At 41.6% G+C, this 19264-nt stretch overlaps 1 protein-coding gene across 2 annotated transcripts in view; it reads right to left on the reverse strand.

Annotated features, from left to right (window-relative positions):
• The window catches only part of PTPRB (protein tyrosine phosphatase receptor type B), a 99746-nt gene that overhangs the window by 65165 nt on the left and 15317 nt on the right, over positions 1–19264 (reverse strand). Inside the window, exons 1-2 of one of the 2 annotated variants that reach the window (XM_058673341.1) lie at positions 5914–6501; positions 5234–5507 (exon numbers count right to left, since the gene is read on the reverse strand). In XM_058673341.1, the coding sequence (XP_058529324.1) occupies positions 5234–5507; positions 5914–5967 (328 nt within the window). In that variant the 5' untranslated portion in view covers positions 5968–6501. Of the gene's footprint in view, positions 1–5233; positions 5508–5913; positions 6502–19264 lie in introns of those variants that run through there. The other variant, XM_058673342.1, reaches the window with a different exon arrangement.

Consider the following 19264-nt stretch of genomic DNA (forward strand, 5'->3'; position numbering starts at 1 on the left):
TCTGTGACTTCAGATTTCTCAACACGACTACATACACATTGGATTGCAAGTGGAGCATCTGGAGCTCAAAGTGGCATCCAGCTCTATGCCACAGTGTTAGCCCCCACCAAATTCCTCTTATCCAGATATCCAGAAACTATCACTAGATACCACTTTAAAATCTGGAATCTAGATATTAAGGAATTCATCTTAGGAACAAGAGTTATCTTTCTGATTTGCAGACTGAAATGTTCCTAAATGAAATTATGTGGATGATGATGACTTATATTACATGTTATGCTATGACCTAGAAAAAGCAGCAGAAAATGACACCCTGACATCCATGTGGATGACTCAGATAAGTTCCTAGCTTCAGCCCAGCCCAGTCCTAGATATTGTAGACATCTGGGGAGTGATCCAGTGCATAGAAGATCTCTCTCCTCTGTCCCTCCTTCTGTCTCTGTAACTGAATTTCACAGAAATCAATTTACATCAGCTAAATATCCATACATTATCCATCCACCTTTAAAATCAGTATTTATTCACTATCCAACATGTACTAGATACCACATTAACTTGTAAAAACCTACTTATTGCTGGAGAAATGCATGCTCTCCCCATTCTGCATGAAGTATAAATTAACAAATTCAAATGTCCCAGGGCCAGCACAGTAACTCAACAGACAAATCCTCCACCTGCAAGTGTCAGCACTTGTTCATGTTCTGGCTGTTCCACTTCTTAACCAGCTTCCTGCTTGTGGCCTGGGAAAGAAGTTGAGGATAGCCCAAGTCCTGGGGTCCCGGCACTTACTTGGAAGACCCAGAAGCAGCTCCTGGCTCCTGGCTTCAGATCATCACAGCTCCAGCCATTGTGGCCATTTGGGGAGGGAAACTGCAGGTGGAGGATCTTTTTTTTCTGTCTCTCTTTCTCTCTGCAAACCTGCCTTTCCAACAAAATAAATAAATCTTTAAAAAATCCCAAAAGGCCCTAGAATACATGTATGTAAGGAAATAACTGAAGTGATTGTTCACTGAAGTGGTATCCAGATGGAGAAGATACAACTCTGCTCTCAAATTGGAAAAATTTGTCTAATCTTGCAACATTTTAATGGGATCCATGTATTTGTGTTTCCACATGAATGTTTCACTTGAGTGCTAGGGGAAATGATCTGTGAGCTGAGCAGGAACACAGGTGTGCTGCAGCCGTCCAGACACCCCCAGAGGACAGCTGGTGGGGACTCCTGCACTCAGGGCATGTTCTTTTTCAAAAGTGTCAATTTATTCAGCATCTACTGTGTTCACTGTCTGACTTCTGGTGAATTCACAACCAAATAATTTGACTTTCAGAAGATATGGATGTTGCATTTACTTTTTAATGACTAGATAAATGTGAGAACTGCCAAATGTTGTCTCCTCTGTTGTTACAAAAAGCCTGGCTGACACGAGGCAGGACAAAGTGCTCCTTCTGAAGAGACACGTGGAACTGCGTGGAACTGCGTGGAACTGCGTGCTGCCGGCATTACGGCCTTCTCTCAGCTCTTTGTACTGTACATAGGCAGGGACTGAATTTTGTCCTCTGGTTAAGCACACTAATGACAGTCAGGTATGATGACTTGCATTATCAGGTTCTACAAATGTTTGCTCAACTGAATTTGAACCCCTACTTTTTAAGACCTGGAGTGGAAACTGGCATAGAAGTGCACCGTTGTTAAAACACTACTCATGTAACTAAAATTCTTGTCTTTAAGATCATGTTTGAATTTCACCAAAATCGCTGGCTCGTTTTAAACAATATTAGGAAACATTTCAAACAAGTGACATCTGAAATGATATAGAAATCATGTAAACCACTACTGTGTCTCTGCATAAATCATGTCTATACCCAACAGATAGACAGAATAGGGTATGGAAAGCATTTACAATTTGATTTTGTTATTTATACTACCTTGCGTTGCATTAGCAACAATAAAAGATGGTTTGTGGAGATCATCACTGTAACTTAGCAATCATAATAGACAGACACTAATACTTTACCTACTGACTAAAAAAAGAAAATCACATATGTTGTTAAAATACAGAGAGCACTACTGACAATGGAAGGTTCTTAAAACACTAAAAAAATAGAATTACCATGTAATCTGGGAATCTCACTTCTGGGTATATGTATAAGATATGAAAGCATGTCCATATTAGTGTGTTTACTGTCACGCTAAATCACACTAGTCACTATAAATTATGTCAATCTAGGTGTCCAACAAAAGAAGATGTGTAATATATACTCAATATATGAAAGTCTTCCATTTGCCGCACATACAGTAAACTGTATGACATAATAAACCAGGCACAGAAAGAATGTCACATGATCCCATGCGGTGTGGAACCTGCAAATTCAGAGCTCACAGAGCTCATGGACTAGGACAGGAATCTTTCCTGGATGAGCACTGGATGGGAGGCGTACGGGAGATGGAAGAGATGGGGTGAGATTGGGTAAGCTATGAAGTGACAGCCAGACAGCTGGAATAAATCCTGGTATGTTCTTACACACAAGGGTGATTAGAGTTGGCGATATTGTGTAGAATAACTCAAGGTAACTAGAAGAGAACATTTTAAATGCTCTCATCACAAGTTATAAAGGTGTGAGATGATGGATAACCCTAAACACTCCAAATTGACCATTACAAAATATATAAATGTGGCAAAACATCACAAAGACGTACAATTGTTATCTGTCAATGGAAAATAAATTTAAAAATCAACTAAAGTAAACAAAATGTTGAAAAATAGCAACCAACTAAAAGTTTCACCATGGAAATAGTTTTTAAAATAGCCTTATTAATATCTTAATTTAAATTTGCTCATATATACTATTTAGTGTGCATTTATTATATAGTGTGTTTAAAAGGGTTCTCAGTTCTTAATTGAGATACCCACCTGGTCTGTTAGGAACATTCTCTTCATTATTTCTTTTTGTTTAACTTTCATTCAATATTCACTTGCAAAAAAACTGCTTTTATTTTAAAAAGTTAAAACTAATTCCTGAACAGGGCTAGATTGCCAGACAAAACTTGTCATTATACAAACAGTATCTGTTGTGAAGTTATGTAAATTGATGGTGAGAAGTACCTGAACAAAGTGCTTCCTGAAGAAAACCAGTGAGAACCTTAAAGGCAGCATGTTATGGATGCTGCTGAAGGCTCATTTTACTCAATGCAATCAATAAGATTATTGTTATTTTTGTTTTGTTTTGTTTTACACATCTCACAAATGCCTCTGAGCTTGGAACACCTGCTTGTATCTTCAACCTCAAAGTTCAGTGTCCCCTTCCCCTGGTGATCCCTCTTCCCTGGTCATTTCCCCAAAGAGTTACTCTTCTCGGTTGAACAACTGAGATGTGCAGAAACTTAAGCTGATATAAGAAATCACTTGTTAAGAATCTGGCTGTTTTTGTATAAAACCAAAGAGAGACCAACAACTTGTTACGACTTGTTAAAGTCTTCATCTTCTCTCCAACAAGCTGCTGAAGGCTCATCTAGTTTTTATAGATTACACTGTCCCGATGAATGCTCACACGCTAACTTTCTAGATTCCTTTTTCTATGTCATAAACACATTTGGAATTACCATGTTACAAATTTTACAATGTTAACAGTATGTGTGTTAATAGAACTGTCCTGAAATACCCAGAAAGCAATCATAAGCAAAAATCCAGAGGCTGAAATTCTGTAAAATACTTGAATGAAGCAGTTGACTTCAGCTTCTCTTTGGTTCCATATAAAAAAAACAATTAGATTCTTAACAAATGGTTTTTCTATTCAATTTCAGTTCCTGAAATTCTCAGAAATTATCTCAAAGTTTCATGTGAAGTAACTCAAACGATGTAACTGAACATAACGGTTTCCTTGAAAAAACAAGAAAATTAACAGACAGTTGACTTAAATTTCCTGACCTTACCATAAATCTTTTGAACTGAGAATTCGCAAACCTTTTAAAGAAAGTATTAGCTAAAGAATTTATTTTGTTTAAGTTGAAACGGCAAAGAACAGTAAGGATAACACATTTCTAAATTCATCTTTCAGAATTTTTCCTATTTATTTATTTATTTACTTATTTATGTTTAGTAAAAAGGGAGGCATCCACATTGCAACAAAGATACTAGATTCACGAAGTCCTGAAACCTCACAGTGGTTGGAGAATTTAGATGTTGACTCTGAAGTTTGAGACAAGGCACGTGACAGCTCCTACCTAGGTAGTTGGCACTTGGTAAACACTTGAACTTAAATGACCTAGTCTGACCCTCACATTTTCAGATTTAATAAACTATGGCAAGAAAGGAAAACTTACCACGCGCACAGAAAGTGCAAGGAAAATAAACTTTAAATACACGGTAATCCAAGGATATTCTGATAAACTGTGTGAAATAAATTTCTTTTGCACCCTCACTTTCAAGAGATTTTTAAAATTTCCCCTAAAGATGGCTTCATTGGCCCGGCGTGGCCTAGCGGCTAAAGTCCTCGCCTTGAATGCCCCGGGATCCCATATGGGCGCTGGTTCTAATCCCGGCAGCTCCACTTCCCATCCAGCTTCCCGCTTGTGGCCTGGGAAAGCAGTCGAGGACGGCCCAAAGCTTTGGGACCCTGCACCCACGTGGGAGACCCTGAAGAGGTTCCTGGTTCCCGGCATCGGATCGGCACAGCACCGGCCCGTTGCGGCTCACTTGGGGCGTGAAACATCGGATGGAAGATCTTCCTCTCTGTCTCTCCTCCTCTCTGTATATCCGGCTTTCCAATAATAATAAATCTTAAAAAAAAAAAAAGATGGCTTCATTGCATTCCTGAAAATTTTATGTCTTGGTTCCAAAAATAATATGTTGAGGAGAGGTACGTCCCTAATCCTTGAACATCTATTATTCATTCTAAAAACATTTACTTAAAAATTACAAGTGGGTTGAGTAATTTAATGTGATGGAAGCTCAAACATCAATTTAGCAGTTTGCCCCACAACACAGGGTTGCCCTCATTACCACCTCTCACCCTCTTTGAAAGGCTGGTTTTGTGTTTTAGCTACCCAGAAGATCTCTAAAACCCAACAGCAGCTTCTGGCCAGATCTGAGGACACTACGAATCTTGCCAATAATTATATAATTTTATTTACTTAGTTTAGTTTCCTATACCTGGAACTCAATTGAAACATCAGGTTGAAAAGGTGGGGCCCAGGCCTGTTCGGGTTGGCCATCCATCTACACCTGTCACCAGTTACCTGTTTGCAAAACCACGGTTTTCTCTTCTCCATCCAGAGAAACAATCCTGAAGTGATAGGTGGTCCCCGCCTGTAAATCCTGAGGGTTACATCCATAGGTGGTGTTGTCTATGCGGATCGGGTGGCACCACTCGGCCCCGGAGGTATCACTGCCATAGCTGAGGCTAAAGTTACAGGGCGACCCCGAACTTCTCCACTGGAGAGACACCGACCGGCTGGAGACCCTGGACTCGGTCAGGGTGAAGTTACATCTCATTGGCTCCGCTAGCCCAATCTGCAAAGTAATCAGAGACGATCGTGTAAGTTCCCAAGCTGGACTGCCCAAAGACGCGCCTGGAACACACCGCTTAGTCCACCTCTCCTACTCTTCACCTCCCGCCACAGCCGTGCGCCTTTGCCCTCCAGCCGGAGATTCAGGCTGCAAAGGAGGCGACGGTTGCTGTTCTCCTAGTTGCTGTCATCCGCAGGAACAGCTGGAGAGAGTCATGGTGGCTTTTTGCCTTTGACAGCAGCATGAGCTGTCAGTCTGACTGGGGGCTTGGGAGAGCTCGTTCTTCCCAAGAGAGAGGAAGAAATGTTGCCGCCTCCCTCCTCAAAGCCTGAAAGCTCGGGAAATGGAGTAGAATTTGGTTCTCGGCGCAGAGGCACATGGGCCCTCAATCCTTTCTCGGGCCACTCACCTGCAGTAGGCTCAGTGCTATCCACAAGGTCAGTCCGCCTCCATGGCTGAGCATTGCGCTCAGCGGAGCACACCCAGATGGGACCCGGGCAGGGGTTGGACGCGGGCCGCCCGAGCGCCCGCACCTGCGCTGGTACCACTTGTTGCGCGCGCCTAGCGCGCCCCGCGGGCGCAGCGCGCTTTCCTGCGGGCTGACGATGCGCTGGGGCCGCCGCGCCTACAGCTGCTGCTGCTGTGGCTGCTGCAGTTGCTGCTGCTCCCGCCCTGGGCGGGCTGCGGATGCGAGAGGCGGCGGGGGCAGGCGGCGCGCAGCCCTTCCCACGCTGCCATTCTGACCCGCGCTGCCTCGCCCCGAGGCCAGTCCGCGGACTTCCGCAATCAAAAGGCAATTTCCTCGTCTCCGGGCAAAGGAACAATGCGCCGCAGGGAGGGAGCCCCGAGGAGTCCACGCCTGAGGCTGCCTAGGGGGCCCGAGGCGGGCTGCCCCCTCTGCCCTGCGCCGCCGCCTCCCTGCCAAGAGTCCCCTCCGGGGGCCGCAGGGCTCTATCTCCTACTCGTCCCGGACTTTCGCTTTTCCCTACTGAGTGGTCGTGGGCAGGGTCGTTTCAGTTGCAATTAGTGCCGGCTCCTCTTAGTTTCCAGGCCCCCACCCCCGCCCCTTCCTCTCCACACCCAGGTCTTCCCCTCCCTATCTTCCTTCCTATCTTCCTCAGCTGCTTTCTCCAGGGTCTCTTTTCCCAGGATTAAACTTGACCTCCGCACATTTCCCTAGGTCGCCTACCCTCTTTCCTGAAAACTTTTATTAGAGTGCTTTTGCCCTTCTCACCTCGAAGGAGTCATTTGTCACAACGCGCATCCCTGTGACACTAACCAGAGGACAAGAGTCCCCAGAGGACACTGTCCATTGTCAACCTGACCTTTGTTCTTTTCCTCTCCGCGACCCGCTCACTGTCCCCTTCTCGTGTCTAGATCTATGTCCCACTCCAAATCTTAGGTATACAGTGCTAAGCAGCACCCCATTCAATCACCACCCATTGTTCAACTCTCAGCAAAGCACTTTCACCGCCGGTCATTCAGCAGTTAAAACCATTTTGTCCTTAATTTGTTCCCCTCATAGAAGAAAGTGACATAAATTCTGCTCAGTGGAAAACAGATTTACACAGAAATAGCATGTGCTCATTTTGAAATCAGAGGGGAGGATGACATTCCGTTCTTTTTCAGGTAGGTCCATGATGCATAAAGCTGTAATATTGGCTACCCTTTGGACTTAAAAGTAAAAAAAAAAAAAAAAATAGTGAATATTTTTTCAATTCTTTGAGAAAACTTACAAAAATAAACTCTTAATGAAAAATAGAGTTTCAGCGCGTTCAGAGTTTCTGTGGGTGCCTCATCTGCGGCCAGACCAGAGATGTCAGAACTCCTTTGCAAGTTAACAGACACTCCAAGGTGGAAACAGACACCTTCTATCTTTCTGTTTCTTTCTTGTCCTTCCTGTTTCTCTGCCCAGGTCACTAGCCATACTGAAGTGCTTTGTTCTCTACATGTTGGCCCTAAGTGCAACAGCTTTGCACAACCTAGCCTACGCGGCAGCCTGATTGGGACAGTCCCTTCCTCTCTCTAATAGACACTGAACTTCAGCAGACGCTTCTGCGGACTCCAGACCTCACAGCGGGTCTTTTTCTTTTTCTTTTTTCCAGCCTTCGCATTTTTTTCAGCCTTACTTTTTCTGGTCTAGATATGTTTAAAATTTTTCAGTAAATCCTATCTCCTCCAAACTGTCCCAAGCATGGTTTCAATACTCCACAAAACTACCTTATTTTAGAGTTGCATTTCATTTCCAAATCCTTTCTTACAATGCAGGCAATTGTACCCAAAATGCGAAGTTGAAGAAGACCAGTCAAACAGGGCAACGGCAAAATATCCTTGTAACAATACAGTGTGGGTGCTTGCCTGTCCTGCTAGCAACAATGCCCTTAGTAACCAGCATTAAGAAAAACGGAGGTGCTTTCGTTAAATACGATGTCTTCACTTTTGCTCTGTGCAAGAGACACATATATTTACAATCATTCATCTTGAATCCACTTGAAGATCCTAGTACATCTGAAAAATCATGGTAACACATAGAAGAAAGGACATATAAACTTATCCAAAGTTACCTAAGAACTAGTTCATATTTTTGGAATATCTTAAGGCAATAATACAAGAGTGGTGTGCTCACAATAACCCTAAGAATGAGAATACTAGGAAACAAAAGTAAAATATAAGCATAGATTTCCATTGATTCTGTTTTTTCCTTTTAAAAAGCACATATACAATATTAATAGGGGAGAAGAGAATGAATTCAAGGAGGCTACCAGATAGGACAGTGGAGTACCATGCTAATCTTTCACCTGCAAGTGCCAGCATCCCATATGGGTACCAGTTTGTGTGCCAGCTGCTCTACTTCTCATCCACCTCCCTAGGAAAGCAGCAGAGGATGGCCCACAGTGTTGGGACCCTGCACCCGTGTGGAGACCCGGAGGAGGCCCCAGGCTCCTGGCCTTGGATTGGCTCAGCTCTGGCCGTTGCGGCCGCTTCGGGAGTGGACCAGTGGATGAAAGATCTTTTCACTCTTGATCTTTGCTTAGCTCTGTAAAAATCCTTTTCAAGTAAAAATAAAGCCACCTTTAAAATGTATTTAAAAACTACCAGAACAGATATCATCTTCTCCAAGAAGAGTTTATTTGAAACTACAAGGTACAAAGAACTTTATTCATTTTATTCTGTTCTCATCTTTGGAGCGCTGCGACTTCTTTCACACCCTTTTAGCTTGCATGCTGCACTGTGCTTGGCCTTGGAATATGTTACCCTCTGGGCATTTGGGATCAGCTCCTCTGCGCCATGACAAACCTTTCCCAGATACATAGAAAAGGTGAAGCCACTTTTCATTGGATGTAAATGAACAACTGTCTTTTTTTTTTTTAAAGTCACAACCATTAGTATCTATGTTAAAATGAATTCATGTCTTAAAACTGTGAATCCTGTTATGTTATGCACATAGATATAATAGTGTGCAACTAGTCACCAAGGGACCAAGAGTTACATTTTGAGATCTTGTTATTTATTTAAAATTTGTTATTGATATTTACCTGTTTATTATCATGGATATCCATGAACAGTCAGTTGAAAGGTAAGGTCTGGAAGGTTACTAAATGGAGATGTTTTTTGTCCCTGTAGAGTTGGGGTGTGTCATCTGCAACACCTGTGTTCTTATTCGCCTGTTAGAAATCCCCTGAATTTAGTGCTTTGGGGCTTACATGGAGGAATTGTTCCAAAGGCCTGACTGATTATATCATTGCCCGTAGGTGGTCAACTTGAACTCAGTCCCTCTCTCTGCTACCAAAGTGGACTAAGGCATTGGGAGCCTCAGCTCTCTGAGCACTTGCTGGTTTGTTCAGAATCAGTCAGTCCCCATCCCCATCCTGGACCCGACCCAGAGCTGTTTCAGGAACCAAGGACAAAAGGCCAAATAGTACAACAAAAGATACCCTTATTGTTCTAGTCACTTAGGAAATTACATGGATTATACAAGCTGTGAGCCAGGAACCCTGGATGAAAACCAAAACAGAGATGTGCCTTGACTTAGAATGTTGTTAAATTCCAATCAATTCATTGTAAGCAAAAAATATCGTACATCAAAGACGCATTTAAAACACCAAGACAAGACAACAGAACCCCAAAACTTAGCAGCACAGCTCACTGCCAAGTATCAATTGTTTCCCCTCAAGGTTGCGTGGCTGGTCAAAGAGGCAGGTTTACTGCTCTTACGAGATAAGAGGGAATGAGAGCTTTTATAGCACAGAAGGAAATAGTACAGAAGGGAAAAAAAAGTTGCTAACCAAGAATACTGTGTTAAGAGAAGCTATCCTTTAGAGATGAGAGAGAGATATTCATAGAAACAAGGGTCAGGAGAATTCATCACCACAATTTCCGAATTATGAATAAATGCTAAAAATGCTCTTTAAACCGCATGAAAGAGACACTAAGAAAAAAGAAAAAAAATTTGCAAGTTATAAAACTCACTGGTAAGAGTAACCATGCAAATTCAAAATACTCTACTACACATATAAATTTTCTATGTAACTTGTTTGTATCTTTACCATGAAGACTAAAAATATAATCACAGCATTAAACTATTAAACCACAGTAACATCACAAATTTAAAATATAAAAACCAATGGAACATAAATGTAGAGTTCCTTAGCAGGATTTCTTATCTTCTTGATTTTTTAAAAAGATGTATTTCATCTTTTAAAATATACAAAGAGGAGGAGAGAGATAGAGAGAAGAAAATCTTCTATCCGCTGATCCACTCCCCAAGCAGCCACAATGGCTGGAACTGAGTTCAAACAAAGCCAGGAGTCAGGAGCCTCTTTTGGGTCTCTCACACAGGTGCAGGGTCCACGGCGAAAGTCCTCGCCTTACACACACTGCGATCCCATATGAGTGCCGATTCTAATCCCGGCAGCCCTGCTTCCCATCCAGCTTTCTGCGTGTGGCCTGGGAAAGCAGAAGCACTTTAAACTGTAAGTACTAAAAATGAGACCTGGAAGGCCATTGTATAATGACATGGCTCAGTCCAGCAAGAGGAAATCTTATACCTGTGTTTATACATAAACATGTATGCATCCAATATTGGAGCACCCCAATACATAAAGGAAATAATAGTAGGCTAAAGGGAGAGATAAACTCTAATATAGTAATCATAGAGGACTTAAACAGCTCACATTTAGATGTGGACAGATCATTTAAACAGTAAATCAACTAAGAAAACAGCAGAGTTAAATGGTACCATAGATCAACTAGACCCAACAGATTCTCACAGAACTTTCTATTCAAGAACTATGAAACACACATTCTTTAAGATCTGAAATAAAGCAAGAATTCCCACTTTCAATACTTTTATTTAATATAGTACTGGAAATCCTAGCTAAAGCTATTAGTCAAGAGAAAGTAATAGAAAGCATTCAACTAGAAAAGAAGGAGTCAAACTATCACTATTTGTAGACAATGATTGTTTATAGAGACCCTTGAAGTCATCACCCACAAACTGTTAGAACTAAAAACAAATTCGGCCAAGTTTCAACATACAAAAATCAATAGCATTGTTAAATACCAATAGGTAGTAATCTGAATAAGAGTTCAAGAAAGTGACATCATTTTCAATAGTCACAAAAGAGGCTAGGAATAAATTTAACCAAAGAATTGAAAGATGCCTACAGAATATCATTAAATGTGGGTGGATACTGCCAAAAACAATGAATATACTCATGATAGTTCCTATCAAAATGTAATGACATTTTCATACAACTAAAAAAAATACTACTACAAGTTCTATAGGACCACAGAAGACTCTGACTATCCAAACTCATCTTAAGCAAGAAGAACAATGCAGAGGCATTATACTACCTGACTTTAACCTGTACTATAAAGATACAGTGATCAAAACAGCATAGTATTCCCATAAAAGCAATAGCTAAATGTCCTAAATTATAAGTCTCAAGAATATAGAAATAATAGGGCCCGGCGCGATAGTGTAGCAGCTAAAGTCCTCGCCTTGAATGCGCCAGGATCACATATGGGTGCCGGTTCTAATCCTGGCAGCCCTGCTTCCCATCCAGTTCCCTGCTTGTGGCCTGGGAAAGCAGTCGGGGACGGCCCAAAGCCTTGGGACCCTGCACCCGCATGGGAGACCTGGAGGATGGCCCGGCAGTGGTCACCTCACTTGATTAAATGGCAGGTAAAGAAGGGGCTCTGTTTTCTTTGTGTATCATCCTGCTAAAACTTTATTTCCTGTGAACTCAGCAGTGACCTGAGTATCTCATTGTTTGGTCAGCATAGATGATCCAATGTTTTGACTTACTTAAAAGGTTGAAATAAGTAGGCAATATTGACAAAAATAGAAGATTTTATGTATTTAAAAAATAGGATTTTGAATTCTCTTTAGGGCAATCAAACTTAAGAGGCCATATTGAACCTACATTCTGCCTGTCCCTTGGGTCAGGTCTCATTGCACACAACTCCATTACCCCGCTTCTTGCTGCCATAGGCACAAATAGGACATGCTGAGACTATTGAATGCCGAAGCTGACAGTGATCAAAGCAGAAGATCAAAGATCTGATCATGGTTTAAAAAATGCAATGCTAAAAGCATCAGCCAGATGCCAGAACCTTGAAGGAAGAGGTCTTATCTCATCATTATCCCTCACCCCGGCACCCCAAGTCCTGGCATCTCTAAGTCTACTTATATATTGACAGAGAAGACATTCACATTCCACTAACTAGGGGCATGGCAAAGCATTTGTGAATCTAACCCAAAATTATGTTCTGCAGCTGCTTTAATGCAACTCTACAACCTTTAGCATCATAGATTCTCACATCTGGCACCTAAGACTTAGGATAAACCCTTGCACCAGACAGACCCTGACTCCACAAAGACATTTCCCATGTTCTGGTACAAGACACCAAGGGCAAAACTCTTAGCAAGGCACACATTTGCTGCAGTCACACCACAGCTCTTCTATTCTGATATTTCAATACAACCTTGAAGAAAGAGGAGCAAACAGAGATGTTCATGGGCATACAGAGAGGAACAGCACACGCCCATTAAAGCTGCGTGCAGTGGTATGCTTATTGGTCCAAATCTCTTTGGATTTGAAGCAAGATGAACACTAGTGGAAAAATAAGTACCTTCCACATTCAACAGAAAGCTATTTTGGGGTGGAAATGTATTTGCTTTTAACAATGATGGCCATCTGCTGCCAGTCCCCACGCCCAAAGGCTGAGTAGAAAAGCAAAAAATATGTACTTCTAACATAATTCTTGGAATCCTTAGTATTTCCTTTCAGTTACATTCCACCAATAATTGGGTTTTGAAACTGTTATTCTGTGAGTAAATGAGGGTACAGTCACTGAGTAGCTGGGATAAAAAGTACTTAACAGGGGTAGGTGGTGTGGCACTGTGAGTTATGCTGCCACTTGGGGATGCCCAGACAGCAGTTTGAGTGCTGTTTCAAGCCCAGGTTCCTTCACTTCCAATCCAACTTCCTGCTCGTGAGCAGAGGATGATGATCCATGCACCCGAGATCCTGCCACCCATGTGGGAGATTTGCATTGCATCCCAGGCTCCCTGCCCTGCCTTGTTTCCTCTCTCTCCCTCTCACTGCATTGCTCTGCATTTCAAATAAATCTTGAAAAATTAAGGTAGCAGTTTTTGTCCAGAATTCAGTTTTTCGTATCTTTACGCTTACCAGCTGGTTCTGAGCCGTGGCTTTACTACTCTTTCTTACAAACTCATCCGCACTCCTCTCCCTGTGTTTGCTCTTCTCACACTAACTCCCTGTCTTTGGAGAAGGCTGACTTCAGTATGTCTGAACCATTGATTTATCCTCACTCAGCGGCTTCCCTCAGATTCTACACTCCAGGTCTCTGGTCTCCAGGTCTCCCACGCAGGTGCAGGGTCCCAAGGGTTTGGGCCGTCCTCAACTGCTTTCCCAGGCCACAAGCAGGGAGCTGGACGGGAATTAGGGCTGCCGGGATTAAAACCAGTGCCCATATGGGATCCCGGTGTGTTCAAGGCGAGGACTTTAGCTGCTAGGCCACCGTGCCAGGCCCAATTTTTAGTTTTTGATGATTACACGGTTGACCAGGGTGGGAAGGATTGAGGGTTAGGGAAAAGTGGGTGAAATCATTTTCCAGATTTTCTAATTCTTGTCTCTGGGATAAGGGGAGAGATGAAGGTGGCAGCCAGACCCAGTTTTTCAACTGTCTCAGTACCCAGAGATGGGGAACTGCCAGGGTCCTGATATAGAGCTTCTTCTGAGGGCTCTGACCACTTGGTTTGAATAGTTCTGAAATGCTGTCGATTTCAAAGGTGAAGCAACCAAAGGTGAGGCAACCCTCCCAGAGTCCATTGGCTGACATAGTGGACCTCAAGTTTCCATTCACCCAGATTTTTGTTGTCATCGTTTGCTGGGATTGAACACATTGAACAGCTATCCCAGCAAACGATGACAACTTATATTTTGACAAAATATCAGCATACCCTTTTGTGCAAAAAGTGAAAAACACTAAAAACCACCTATTTAACTAAATGAAAATGAAAGAAAGGAATAATCCCTGTAATTTTAAGGATGGAAATTTCAGTAAACTGTAAATCATATTGTGCTGTAGGCACAAGGTAATTCATTTTAGCTTATAAACCTAGAAAACTATAGTCGATGTTAGAATTAGGCTTGGATGATCTTAATCATAAATTGGCATCTGAGAAACACATCTCCTCCCTAGCCCCTTACTCTCTGCATGGCCTTTTTATAAAGCATTAGCATTCTCACAATCTATTTATCTTTATTTCCTGCACACGAGACAATGTAAGAGTCATGAGATGTGATTGGGGATTTTTTTTCCTGCATAGTTGCACTTCTCCCTCTAGGCATTTGACTCAGTAAAGGGAAATGCTGTCCCACCTTTGTTGTTGGCCACAGAATGGTGGTGACAGTAGACAGGCTCTCTCACATATTTGGAGGGGTCAGGGGAAATGGAGTGTTTTCTCCATTTGCCTGCTCATTTATTTGGAGACTCATATTGGGCTGTGATCTCTTTGAAGGCCAAGTGAAAGGAAACAAAGAACTGTGAAAGCCCAGACCAGTCCCACAATGGCTATTCATGAACTAAGGAAATGTAATTCCTCTCCCAGGCTGTGTCAAGAGCAGGGTGTGGAGGGGTAAAAGAAGTGCACCTACAAACCAGATGTACAGAGAGCTAGCAGGACCAGAACAAGTCAGCAACATTTCTAACGCATGTCTAGCTTTTTATCCCTGTCAAAGTATTTTCACATAATATGTGAACTCATCTGGTGCTTACCATGTAATAAATTAGGTAGTGTAGGAAGGAAGAAGCAAAATCCAAGAAAAAGCTAGTGTCAGTAGATACTATCAAATACTTATTATCGATAGCCAATGTACTAAGCATTTTATCTAACTTGATTTTAAACCTCATAATCATTTTGTAAGGCAGATAGACTACCCATAATCATCCTTATTTTATGAAGCACTGAGTGTGACTTCAATAGCAGATGATACCACTGGGATTTAAAACAGGTTTAATTGACCCCCGAGCCTTAACTCCTTATCTCTGTATCAAACCACTGCTATACCATCACTTTGCCAAGAGTGAGTCTAACTAGACCTCTCTTGAGAGTGTGTGGTCCAAACAATAGATGGGAGCTGGCCAGGTTGGATGTCACAGTCAAGTTCAAGGCTTACCCTCCCTCCTGTCAGAGGCTACTTCTCCACATGTGACTCCTCCTCTTCTTGGGAAGGATGCCTTAAACCATCTTGAAAAGGAAACTGATAAAACCTTCTGGAAGGGGCCTGGCATGATGGCTCAACTGGCTAATCCTTCAGCTTCAAGTGCTGCCATCTCATATGGGAACTGGTTTATGCCCAGCTGCTCTGCTTCCCATCCAGATCCCTGCTTATGGTCTAGGAAAGCGGTGGAAAGCTTCAGATTGGCTCAGCCCCAGCAGCTACAGTCATTTGGGGAGTGAATCAAAGGATGGGAGATCTTTCTCTCTCTCCCTCTCTCCTTAAATTTGCCTTTCTAATAAAAATAAAAAGTAAATCTTAAAAAAAAAGTCTACTGGAGTATGAGAAACAATATGGAGAAGAACCTGAAGGCTCAGCCTACAGACAACACTGTGTGATATTCATGTAACCGAGGCCCTTGGAGCTGAAAGTGGCTGCAAAAGTGATTCCAGGAGACAACAACAGAGGAACCACCCATGCAAACAAAAAAAAAGAGAAATTGAAAACCACCATTATTTTGCATTTGATCTTAGCCAAAAGACATAGAAGCAATTTAAAGCACTATTGCACTAAGTTCAGGGGAAATTTGTTACACATTGATGGAAAATGGATGTAAGTACCACCACTAAGACATGCAAAAATGTTTGGCACGACACCTGGCATTATTCTTTAGTTCTTGCTTTCTTGCCCTGGATTCTTCTTTGTAGGTGCTTTATAACATTTCTTCTTCACTTTTCAAAGGGACTCTTGATGAAGGAAAAGGCACAAAAATACACCACTGCTTCTGTGACAGTTCTACCCCATCCTGAGCCCTTCACATCATCTGGTTGTGGGTCTAGAACACTGTGCTTACTCTGTAACTGCTAATTAACAGTAAAGAAGTAGTACTTTCAAACTTAATATCATCTCAGTTGTTATCATGTTTCTCTAAATTTCTGTATCAATCATTTTATCTGGTGTTTTCTGTGGTTGAGAATAAGAAGAACGGTAGATAGCAGTGTCATTAATCAAAATAGCAAGCAGGAAGTAATGACTTTTTGGATAAAGAATGCATTCTAAGGCATGTGTTCTTCAATATACTTTCAATTCTGCCACAAGAAAATTAAGTTATCTTATAGTAAGTTATTCCTGTGTTCTTAGCAGAGCGCTAATCCTATCAATTATTTTGACAACATTATGGTGTCTATATGATTCTGTAACACCACTTTTATTATGTTCTTACACCCCCTGCAATATCTTCCAAATAGTAATCAAGAAATGCACATGGAATACATGATTAAACTGAAGTAATAAACTCCACACATTTCTTGAAAATACTAATTTCAAGCAAGAATTACATTTCTTTTCTGTACATCCTGTCCTATCCCAACCTCTTCATACATTAAAAAAGAATGAAACCCTGTCATTTCTGGCACACTCTCATTGATATGTGGAAGGTAAAAATATTTATTCCATAACAGAGGTTGGGAAGAGTTGAGAAATAGAGTGAGAGTGGCAGAAGGCAAAAGATGACATGGATACAGGAATGTAGGTGGATAGAAAGAACAGCTCCTGATGCTTTGCAGCATTGCCGGGTAACTGTAGCATTTAATTGTAAATTTCAAAATAGAAGACATTTTAAATGTTTCTAGCACATAGAAATGATGGATATACCAATCACCCCCATTGAATCATTGTGTGCTGTGTCCATGTATCAAAACATCATCTTGAACTCCAGGAGTATGTACAATCGTGTAAAGTTAAAGTTATTTTAAATTGAAAACAAATAAAATAGGTGAAATAGAAGAGATAAAAAGAACTGTGTAATCAGCTCATGAATGATAGACAGTATAAATATAATAACCACTAAAAACACTAGAATTTCAAAGCACTTAGGCAATAAAAATCAGGGCCACTCAAGATGACCACCACATGATACCCGGACATTCGCAGAAATTGAGTGATTTGCTACTCAAATGATTACTCTATACCAGCTCAGTCTCACTTGATCTACTGTTCTCAGCACTTCTTTTCATCCTTGTTACTGCATTTGTTTTACTCTTCTCTGTTCCACATTATTCTGCGTCGCTTCCATTCTTTCTGGCTTATTTCATCCTCTTCACTCCAATGCACTCCAATGACTGACTTCACTCCAGCTGACTCCGCTCCACTCCATTCCACTTCTATGTTGCTTAGTTCATTCTTCACACATCCTTCCAATACCACTTCTTTCCTTTATTAAAGTGTTGGTGACATAAAACTGAATAACCATAGTCCCTTTCCTTCAAAAACTCAGATTATTTCTGTCATCAAAGACAGACCACCATAACTCATAACTCAATTATTTTTAACCCTAAATCCACAACAAATAGGTGCTGTTTTATAAAGAAAACATTTTTACACAAAGAGATTTTATTTCACACAGCTCCAAGCAGCTAAGTAGATTGATTTATTCTTTCCTACACTTTTCTAGGTGTCCTCTACCAACACAGTTTTCCAAATCCTTTCCAAAGGACAGGTGTTTTATATTATACATGACTCATTTTTACTCTTCAGAGTTTAACTACAGTCATTGATAATGAATTAATATGAAGTGTGTGCTCCTGCTAGTCAAATAAAGATCTAACAGTGATGCTTTCACTAAGGTGTTGATCCCGGAAACAGCATAGATGTTACACTTCAGCTTCCAACAACATAGTCAATGTTTTGCCTAACTATCAAGAGAAATCTGAAACATGATGTAGTTTTTCACCTCATGATTAAGGTGCCCATCTGGGAGTTCAGTAGATTGCACTCTAGAAAAAGGCTTGAAAATCAACAGTGTGTTTGCCATGACCCAAGCTATGGGTGTGAATCGTGTGAGCTCTGTAACAGGATTGCCCATGGATGGCGCACCTGCAACAGAGTTCTGTAGCTGGTTGATTGTGGTTCATTTCAATAGTGCTCAGCCAGCTTTTAAGCATCTCTGTATGTGCCATGATCAAACTTGAGCAAAAATGAAAGCATACTTTTTCTGCTAAAGGACAACTTTTTAGTCTTCAGGCAAATATGTTTCAATGTTTGTTTTTGTTCAGTGTGTTTTTTATTTGACACAGTTAATGTTTTTTTCCATGTTATATGCAATTCAGCTCAGAGGTAAGTGAGCACTCTTATAAACTGATGTTAGAATGGAAGTTTTGGTGAGATACTCTTACCAAACCGGAGATGCTTTACCAGGAGGCATGCATTTTCAAAAGTAAATGGAAATTTCACTCATCTGAGAGGCTTAAGGGTCTTGGCTTTGGACATTTAAACAGAGCATAGTGACAGGTCATGATTATATCCTTAAGTCACTGCTTGACTCCCTTTTCCTATCTTTCTTTTCAATTATCCAAGTGCAGACAGACCTGAAATAATTGTTAGGCTAGGAGGGATGTTAAAACAACCTTGGTGGGAAGTGAGAGGATGTGGGCATGCTTCTCTTTCCCTACATGAATCCCATAACTAGGTGAAGTTATGGGAAAGGAGAATTCAGAGAAATCAAAGTTAGAGTTTGGGTTATTTCCAGGAGTGGACATTTTTGTTAATGAGTTGAAGGTAAGTATTGAACCTTTAAAGTGACACAAACAGGGTCCAGAAAAGTAACTGAGGCCTTCCTAAATTTCTACTGGCAAGTTAAGAAGTAAGCTACAGAGAAAATTTATAGTAAAGGAAAATCAGAGGTAAAAATGAAATCCCAGGCCCGGCATGGTAGCCTAGTGGCTAAAGTCCTTGCCTTGCATGCACCACGATCTCATATGAGTGCCAGTTCTAATCCTGATGCCCTGCTTCCCATCCAGCTCCCTGCTTGTGGCCTGGGAAAACAGCTGAGCAAGGCCCAAGGCGTTGGGATCCCGCAGCTGTGCATGGGAGACCTGGAAGAAGCTCCTGGGTCCTGGTTTCAGATATGCTCAGCTCCGGCTATTGCAGCCACCTGGGGAGTGAATCAGCGGACTGAAGATCTTCCTCTCTGTCTCCCCTCCTCTCTACATCTGACTTTCCAACAAAAAA

Source organism: Ochotona princeps, chromosome 15, assembly GCF_030435755.1.
Source record: "Ochotona princeps isolate mOchPri1 chromosome 15, mOchPri1.hap1, whole genome shotgun sequence".
NCBI lineage: Eukaryota > Metazoa > Chordata > Mammalia > Lagomorpha > Ochotonidae > Ochotona > Ochotona princeps.